Source organism: Asterias rubens, chromosome 6 (assembly GCF_902459465.1).
Source record: "Asterias rubens chromosome 6, eAstRub1.3, whole genome shotgun sequence".
Taxonomy (NCBI): Eukaryota; Metazoa; Echinodermata; class Asteroidea; order Forcipulatida; family Asteriidae; genus Asterias; species Asterias rubens.
In genome coordinates, this window is record NC_047067.1 from 7,375,708 (window position 1) to 7,385,414 (window position 9,707).

The window sequence follows — 9,707 nt, forward strand, 5'->3', positions numbered from 1 at the left end:
AATTTTGATATTTTCTTTCATAGATATGTTTGTTACATTCCTGACCACATCTCCTAGGCGGAAAAATAATCTCAGATCACTAATTAGCTCAGCCCAACTAATTAAACATTGTCTCAAATTAGCGCGTGTATAAAGCCTATAATGTACAAAGTGCGGCAACATACCTAACTTTGACGAAATTTGTGTCACCTTTAATTTATGAAATTTTAATATTTTCTTTCATAGATATGTTTGTTACATTCCTAAACACATCTCCTAGGCGGAAAAATAATCTCAGATCACTAATTAACTCAGCCCAACTAATTAAAGATTGTCTCAAATTAGCGCTTGTATATAGCCACATGGTGTATACAGAGTGCGTGTATATAGATATACCTAACTTTAACGAAATTTGTGTCACCTTTAATTTATGAAATTTTAATATTTTCTTTCATAGATATGTTTGGTACATCCCTGACCATATCTCCTAGGCGGAAAAATAATCTCAGATTACTAATTAGCTCAGCCCAACTAATTAAACATTGTCTCAAATTAGCGTGTGTATAATAGCCACATAGTGTATACAAAGTGCGTGTATAGACATACCTAACTTTAACGAAATTTGTGTCACCTTTAATTTATGAAATTTTAATATTTTCTTTCATAGATATGTTTGTTACATTCCTGACCACATCTCCTAGGCGGAAAAATTATCTCAGATTACTAATTAGCTCAGCCCAACTAATTAAACATTGTCTCAAATTAGCGTGTGTATAATAGCCACATAGTGTATACAAAGTGCGTGTATAGACATACCTAACTTTAACGAAATTTGTGTCACCTTTAATTTATGAAATTTTGATATTTTCTTTCATAGATATGTTTGTTACATCCCTGACCATATCTCCTAGGCGGAAAAATAATCTCAGATTACTAATTAGCTCAGCCCAACTAATTAAACATTGTCTCAAATTAGCGTGTGTATAATAGCCACATAGTGTATACAAAGTGCGTGTATAGACATACCTAACTTTAACGAAATTTGTGTCACCTTTAATTTATGAAATTTTAATATTTTCTTTCATAGATATGTTTGTTACATTCCTGACCACATCTCCTAGGCGGAAAAATAATCTCAGATTACTAATTAGCTCAGCCCAACTAATTAAACATTGTCTCAAATTAGCGTGTGTATAATAGCCACATAGTGTATACAAAGTGCGTGTATAGACATACCTAACTTTAACGAAATTTGTGTCACCTTTAATTTATGAAATTTTGATATTTTCTTTCATAGATATGTTTGTTACATCCCTGGCCATATCTCCTAGGCGGAAAAATAATCTCAGATTACTAATTAGCTCAGCCCAACTAATTAAACATTGTCTCAAATAAGCGCATGTATAGCCTATAATGTACAAAGTGCGTGTATAAACATACCTAACTTTAACGAAATTTGTGTCACCTTTAATTTATGAAATCTTAATATTTTCTTTCATACATATCTTTAATACATCCCTGACCACGTCTCCTAGGCGGAAAAATAATCTCAGATCACTAATTAACTCAGCCCAACTAATTAAAGATTGTCTCAAATTAGCGCTTGTATATAGCCACATGGTGTATACAGAGTGCGTGTATATAGATATACCTAACTTTAACGAAATTTGTGTCACCTTTAATTTATGAAATTTTAATATTTTCTTTCATAGATATGTTTGGTACATCCCTGACCATATCTCCTAGGCGGAAAAATAATCTCAGATTACTAATTAGCTCAGCCCAACTAATTAAACATTGTCTCAAATTAGCGTGTGTATAATAGCCACATAGTGTATACAAAGTGCGTGTATAGACATACCTAACTTTAACGAAATTTGTGTCACCTTTAATTTATGAAATTTTAATATTTTATTTCATAGATATGTTTGTTACATTCCTGACCACATCTCCTAGGCGGAAAAATTATCTCAGATTACTAATTAGCTCAGCCCAACTAATTAAACATTGTCTCAAATTAGCGTGTGTATAATAGCCACATAGTGTATACAAAGTGCGTGTATAGACATACCTAACTTTAACGAAATTTGTGTCACCTTTAATTTATGAAATTTTGATATTTTCTTTCATAGATATGTTTGTTACATCCCTGACCATATCTCCTAGGCGGAAAAATAATCTCAGATTACTAATTAGCTCAGCCCAACTAATTAAACATTGTCTCAAATTAGCGCATGTATAGCCTATAATGTACAAAGTGCGTGTATAAACATACCTAACTTTAACGAAATTTGTGTCACCTTTAATTTATGAAATCTTAATATTTTCTTTCATACATATCTTGTATACATCCCTGACCACGTCTCCTAGGCGGAAAAATAATCTCAGATCACTAATTAACTCAGCCCAACTAATTAAAGATTGTCTCAAATTAGCGCGTGTATATAGCCACATGGTGTACAGAGTGCGTGATATAGATATACCTAACTTTAACGAAATTTGTGTCACCTTTAATTTATGAAATTTTAATATTTTCTTTCATAGATATGTTTGTTACATCCCTGACCATATCTCCTAGGCGGAAAAATAATCTCAGATTACTAATTAGCTCAGCCCAACTAATTAAACATTGTCTCAAATTAGCGTGTGTATAATAGCCACATAGTGTATACAAAGTGCGTGTATAGACATACCTAACTTTAACGAAATTTGTGTCACCTTTAATTTATTAAATTTTGATATTTTCTTTCATAGATATGTTGGTTACATCCCTGACAATAGCTCCTAGGCGGAAAAATAATCTCAGATTACTAATTAGCTTAGCCCAACTAATTAAACATTGTCTCAAATTAGCGCGTGTATATAGCCTATAATGTACAAAGTGCGTGTATAAACATACCTAACTTTAACGAAATTTGTGTCACCTTTAATTTATGAAATTTTAATATCGTGATTCAATGGCGTCTGACACCTCAATTTCCACAGGGGACGGTGCCAGACTGATAGTGGGCTCCAAACTGGGACCAAAACTCGATCTAAGATCGTGTCTCCGTGTCGCTACATGGAACGTATACCTGACACTCTCCAACGCCGTATACCTGGAAGCCATGTCTCATTAACTGACACGCTACCGAATAAGCATCGCTGGTCTTACCGAAGCTAGTATCCCAGGAACTGGAGAACGCCGTATCGATCAGTATAAAATGTACCACTCGGGCAGTTCAGGCCGCACGGAGGGAGTTGCCTTGCTCCTTAATAACAATGTCAGTCAATCCCTAACGCAATGGACACCAGTCTCAAACCGGATCCTTCATGCCCGGCTCCCTCAACCAACTGGACCACCCATTCAAAGTACTCCACCCCATGACCAACAACTTGTCATTGGAGATATAAATGCTGTAAGCGGAAAAGTCCGTGCAGGTTACTAGCGTGTTGTGGGAAACTTCGGTTCCGGACAGCCAAGAGCGACCTCGAGGAAGTTTACAACGACCTCGCCGGCAATGCCGAAGAAGGACTGCAAAAACAAACCCCGTCCTACCTTCCAGGCCATCAAGTGCATGCGCGTCCCCCCACAACAGGGACAGAGCACCTCCCCAAGTCGATCGAGGAGACTCATGCCCGCTGGCGGGAGCACTACAACACCATGCTTAACCACCCCCAGCTACGCCCTGCCCATACCTTACTGCACAGGCTTCAGGCACATCCCCTGCCACAGACGTCTCATCCGACTCTCCCACAGTGGCTGAAGTACGTTTTGCTATCAGGAAGTTAAATAATGGGCGTGCTGTAGGACCTGACGGCATTTTTCCTGAGCTGCTCAAATGTGCAGAAACCCCAATCAGTGCAGCCCTCCACAAGCTCTTTCAAAACATATGGTCTTCTGGCAGGGTTCCTATTGAATGGAGGGATGGCATTATCAACTCCCTGTACAAAGGAAAGGGGCATCGAAACCAGTGCAGCAGCTACAGACTTATGACTCTACTGTCTGTCCCTGGAAAGGTGTTCAGCCATGTTCTGCTCTCCTGCTTAGAACCCATACTCGCCCGTCACCGACGACCCAACCAGTCTGGTTTTACAAGAGGTCTGCCTACTCTGGATGCCGTGCTTGCTCTCCGACTTCTTCCAGAACTCCACCGTGAATTTGAGGGGCCTCTCCACGTTGCCTACGTTGACATCAAGGCAGCTTTCGACTCCCTGGATCGCGATGCTCTTTGGAAGGCCCTGAAAGCGACCGATGTCCCACCAATACTGCTTTCGTTGATTCAGGACCTGCACATGGGCTGTGCATCCACTGCACGTATTGGAAGTGACGTTTCCAACCCCTTCTCTACCACCTCGGGTGTCCTCGGTGCTCTGTCAAAGTCACACAGAAGTTCAAGTATCTCGGCTGTGACATCCAATCTTCAGGCTACTCCTCCCCCGACATTCTCTGACGCCTGGGGCTTGCCTCATCCACCTTTGGCCAATTAGACCGTGTTTGGAGGAACAGACGCCTCAAGCTCACAACCAAACTGAGGATATTTACGACTTGGTCCTCCCCGTCCTGCTCTATGGCTCCGGAACATGGACACTCCGAGCTGATCACACGAAGGTTTTAGCCTCAGGTATCAACGACGCATTTTCGGTGTCCGGTGGTCTGATTTCTTCTTTAACGCAACAATCTATGAGACCACCGGCATCGAGCACCTCCGTGTGACTATTTCCCGGAGACGTCATTCCCTCTTTGGCCATGTCAGACGGCTCCTAGAGGATACACCTGTCCATGTGGCCCTCAAGCTGGGCGTGGAAGCACCGGGAGGATCCCGCCCCTGCCCAGCCTGGAAGAGGCCAAAAGGCCGACCTCACAGCACCTGGGTTGGCCAACTGGAAGCAGACTTTGAGTTCCGGGCCGGGCAGCTGTGGCAATCAGCAGCAGAGCGCATGATGATGATGATGATGATGATGATGATGATGATGATGATGATGATGATGATGTTTATGATGATGACTGCATTGAGTATTTCCCGTACCCTCAATGAATATATTGGCAGCATCCCACAACAACCTACCGTTTCAATATCACCAACTGCGCTGGCCAACCAATTTAGTCAACACTTTACGGAGAAGGTAAAGAACATTCGTTTGTTTATTGCTGATCAACATGTCGATCAGCAGTTGTCGGTTACCTTGCCGTCTACAGATTGCCAGTTGTCGGATTTTCATTATGTCACTTCTGAACAATTTTTGAAGATTGTTCAGCGATCTACCAACAGATCATGCCAGCTGGATCCAATTCCCACTTCAATACTCAAGCGTCACATCATGACACTCCTTCCCAAGCTGACTGAAATTGTTTATGCATCCTTACAGTCAGGTGTCTTTCCAGAGAGTCTGGGGGTGCAATAGTAACACCAATCTTGAAAAAGCCTTCAATGGACAAAGAAGATCTCAAGAACTATGGCTCAGTTTCTAACATCCGCTACCTGTCCAAAGTCATTGAAACGGTAGTCTGCTCCCGAATCACCCAATACCTGGACGACCACAAGCTACTCGACCCATTGCAGTCAGCATACAGAGTTGGTCACAGCACCGAGACAGCTCTGTTCAGGGTACACAACGACATCCTTCGCATAATAGTCAGCAGCAGAGCCGTTTTCTCTACAGTGGTTCTCGTCCTACTTTACAAGAAGAACACGTTGGGTCCATGCTGCAAGTGCCAACTCTGATGTCCATCACCTTGAGTTCAGTGTCCCTCAAGGATCTGTTTTCGGCCTTCGTAAGATCACCATGTACGTTTTTCCTATAGGGGACATCCTTCATCGGCATGGAGTCAACTACCACATGTACGCTGATTACATTCAAAGCTACCTAGATTTTGATCATGCCATCCCGTGTGATGCTGAGTGCTGCTTGTTTAGGCTATCTTACTGTATCCAGGATGTCCAAACCTGGATGCTTGCAAACAAACTCATGCTGCATGAAAACAAAACAGAGTTTTTCATAGCATCATCACCATATCAATACAAACGTCTTGAGCTACTAAACCCTCACCATAGGTAACACAACCATCAATCCTGTCTCATCCGTTCGGAACCTGGGAGTAACTTTTGACAACTCCATGTCAATGAGTGAACATGTCAATGGTGTGTGCAGGTCCGTTAACTATCACATACGCAACATCACTAATGATCCGCAAATACTGGACTACGACACACCTGTCATTCTGTTGGTCGTGCACTGGTACTCTCACGCCAAAATATTCCCATGCCAGACCTCTGCTCACGGATCTACATTGGCTTCCCGTCGACCAGCGGATCAATTTTAAGACGGCACTGAACATGTTCAAAACTGTATCCAATACGTTCCCATTTTACATTTCAGACACATTAGATCTCCTCAGCAAACCAAAGCGTGAAGGTCTTCGATCTCAATCCAATCTGGTGGTACCTCGATCCTCAATGAAGTTTGGAGACCGTGCATTCTCCATCGCTGGTCCCCGCATCTGGAAATCACTCCCAACAAATATCCGGAACGCTTCTTCTGTATAACAGTTTAAACGACTTTTAAAAAACACATTTTGTTTAATCGTTCCATCTAATGTGTTTTTGATTCTGTCACTTTTTGTATTTTTGCTTGCTATTCTTTTTTCTCTTGTGGGTTTTTGGTTGCATTATCCCTAGCGCTTTGTATCCTTTGGAAAAAGCGCTCTATAAATACGGTTGTATTATTATTATCCAAGATGGCGCAGGTTAGGGAATTAATGGGTGCGTTCGATTTAGTAGCTTCCCTGGGTCTACCCCGCGGTGCTCACTCACTCTACGATCACTCACCGCTCTCGTTGTGACGTCATGCACTTGAGGCCAGCCCCCAAATAACCCACTCAACAAGCAGGGCACTGGGGGCTGACCACCTGAGCCCCTGGAATGACGTCAAAGCTATAATAGTGGGTGCGTTCGATAAGCTTCCATGGGTCGACCCCGCAGTGCTCACTCGGGTGGGCCCCTAGGGATGATAAGACCTAACCGAACGACGATCACACTCGCCCTCTCGTGGTGACGGCATGCACCTCAGGTCACCCCCAAGTGACCCACTCCACAAGCAGGGAACTGGGGCTGACCCGGGAGAGCCCCGTCAAAGCTTTTCGAACGTATCGGTGCAGACTGGGTCGACACAGGGAAGCTTAACGAACGCACCCAGTATAGATAGATTTAGATAGAAAGTTTGCCTTCGTTTTTTTTTTGTTTTTTTTCAAAAACAAAAACAAAACTTTCGAGCTTATCTTCAGAATAACTCACGATTGAGATTGATTTTAACAACGAAACTCAACAGGTAGTTGAACCTTAGTATCACTACACCACAGACCTCATTTCGTCATAATAACGTCATCGGGAATCAAATTAAATTAATTTGTAAAAAGGATGTGGCGCGAACTTTTGGGGGAAATCCAAACAGCGCTCTCTTTGGTCCAACGAAAGAGGGCGCTGCTGGGAATAACAGAAAATCGCAATAGTTGAGTCTTACGTTTAAACTTAGTTTCTGGTTCAAACCAGAGGTTAAACTTTAATTCATAAAAACCTCAGACAGTTTCGCTATTCATATTGGTGGAGAGCGCGTCACGTGGGGGTGTTTAAACCGTTGATAATGACCAGTTGATAATGACCAGTGTTTACAACCGGAGACTCCGCGCTAGTCTTGTTGGAAGACGTTTCTGGTTACGGGCGATGCAGGCGCTGTCGATGAGTTGGCCGCGCTGTGTGTGAAAGGAAAACCAGCGAACATGCACCAAGACTATACGCGCATGCGCACGAACGGAACCGGAAAACACACGCGTGCGGACATCGTACATGTGCATGTATGTACTACCGAACGGTACACCATGGCGGTAGAAACATACATAGCTCAAGCACTCGGAAACGATAAGTTTGACAGAGTTTCTTACTTTATTACGCCTTTTAACCAAAAAGGTATTTATAAATGGGAACCAAAGTGTGTTGAATCGGTTTTCAACTAGTGGTTTAAACCCGCCGAGGCCTGGTTCTTGATAATTTACCTCTATTTCGTCTCGGTAAAATTATCAAGAACCACGCGCTTATTAGAGACAATCTTTAATAAGTTGGGCTGAGCTAGTTAGTTATCTGAGATTATTTTTCCGCCTAGGAGATATGGTCAGGGATGTAACAAACATATCTACGAAAGAAAATATCAAAATTTCATAAATTAAAGGTGACACAAATTTCGTTAAAGTTAGGTATGTCTATACACGCACTTTGTATACACTATGTGGCTATAATACACGCGCTAATTTGAGACAATGTTTAATTAGTTGGGCTGAGCTAATTAGTGATCTGAGATTATTTTTCCGCCTAGGAGACGTGGTCAGGGATGTATTAAAGATATGTATGAAAGAAAATATTAAGATTTCATAAATTAAAGGTGACACAAATTTCGTTAAAGTTAGGTATGTTTATACACGCACTTTGTACATTATAGGCTATACATGCGCTTATTTGAGACAATGTTTAATTAGTTGGGCTGAGCTAATTAGTAATCTGAGATTATTTTTCCGCCTAGGAGATATGGCCAGGGATGTAACAAACATATCTATGAAAGAAAATATCAAAATTTCATAAATTAAAGGTGACACAAATTTCGTTAAAGTTAGGTATGTTTATACACGCACTTTGTACATTATAGGCTATATACACGCGCTAATTTGAGACAATCTTTAATTAGTTGGGCTGAGCTAATTAGTAATCTGAAATTATTTTTCCGCCTAGGAGATATGGTCAGGGATGTAACAAACATATCTACGAAAGAAAATATCAAAATTTCTTAAATTAAAGGTGACACAAATTTCGTTAAAGTTAGGTATGTCTATACACGCACTTTGTATACACTATGTGGCTATTATACACGCGCTAATTTGAGACAATGTTTAATTAGTTGGGCTGAGCTAATTAGTGATCTGAGATTATTTTTCCGCCTAGGAGACGTGGTCAGGGATGTAACAAACATATCTATGAAAGAAAATATCAAAATTTCATAAATTAAAAGTGACACAAATTTCGTTAAAGTTAGGTATGTCTATTATACACGCACTCTGTATACACCATGTGGCTATATACAAGCGCTAATTTGAGACAATCTTTAATTAGTTGGGCTGAGCTAATTAGTAATATGAAATTATTTTTCCGCCGAGGAGATGTGGTCAGGGATGTAACAAACATATCTATGAAAGAAAATATTAAAATTTCATAAATTAAAGGTGACACAAATTTCGTCAAAGTTAGGTATGTCTATACACGCACTTTGTATACACTATGTGGCTTTATACAAGCGCTAATTTGAGACAATCTTTAATTAGTTGGGCTGAGCTAATTAGTGATCTGAGATTATTTTTCCGCCTAGGAGACGTGGTCAGGGATGTATTAAAGATATGTATGAAAGAAAATATTAAGATTTCATAAATTAAAGGTGACACAAATTTCGTTAAAGTTAGGTATGTTTATACACGCACTTTGTACATTATAGGCTATACATGCGCTTATTTGAGACAATGTTTAATTAGTTGGGCTGAGCTAATTAGTAATCTGAGATTATTTTTCCGCCTAGGAGATATGGCCAGGGATGTAACAAACATATCTATGAAAGAAAATATCAAAATTTCATAAATTAAAGGTGACACAAATTTCGTTAAAGTTAGGTATGTCTATACACGCACTTTGTATACACTATGTGGCTATATACAC

General features: G+C 40.6%; 1 protein-coding gene across 1 annotated transcript; it reads left to right on the plus strand.

The window, feature by feature from the left end:
• The first annotated feature begins 3,951 nt into the window (after positions 1-3,951).
• LOC117291317 lies at positions 3,952-4,449 on the plus strand. The gene has a single exon (XM_033772957.1). It carries the CDS (start codon positions 3,952-3,954, stop codon positions 4,447-4,449), a length of 498 nt encoding a protein of 165 aa, XP_033628848.1.
• The last annotated feature ends 5,258 nt before the right edge of the window (positions 4,450-9,707 follow it).

Coding starts and splice junctions, on each gene's coding strand:
- LOC117291317 (XM_033772957.1), top strand. CDS start 3,952: ATGACTCTACTGTCTGTCCCTGGAAAGGTGTTCAGCCATGTTCTGCTC.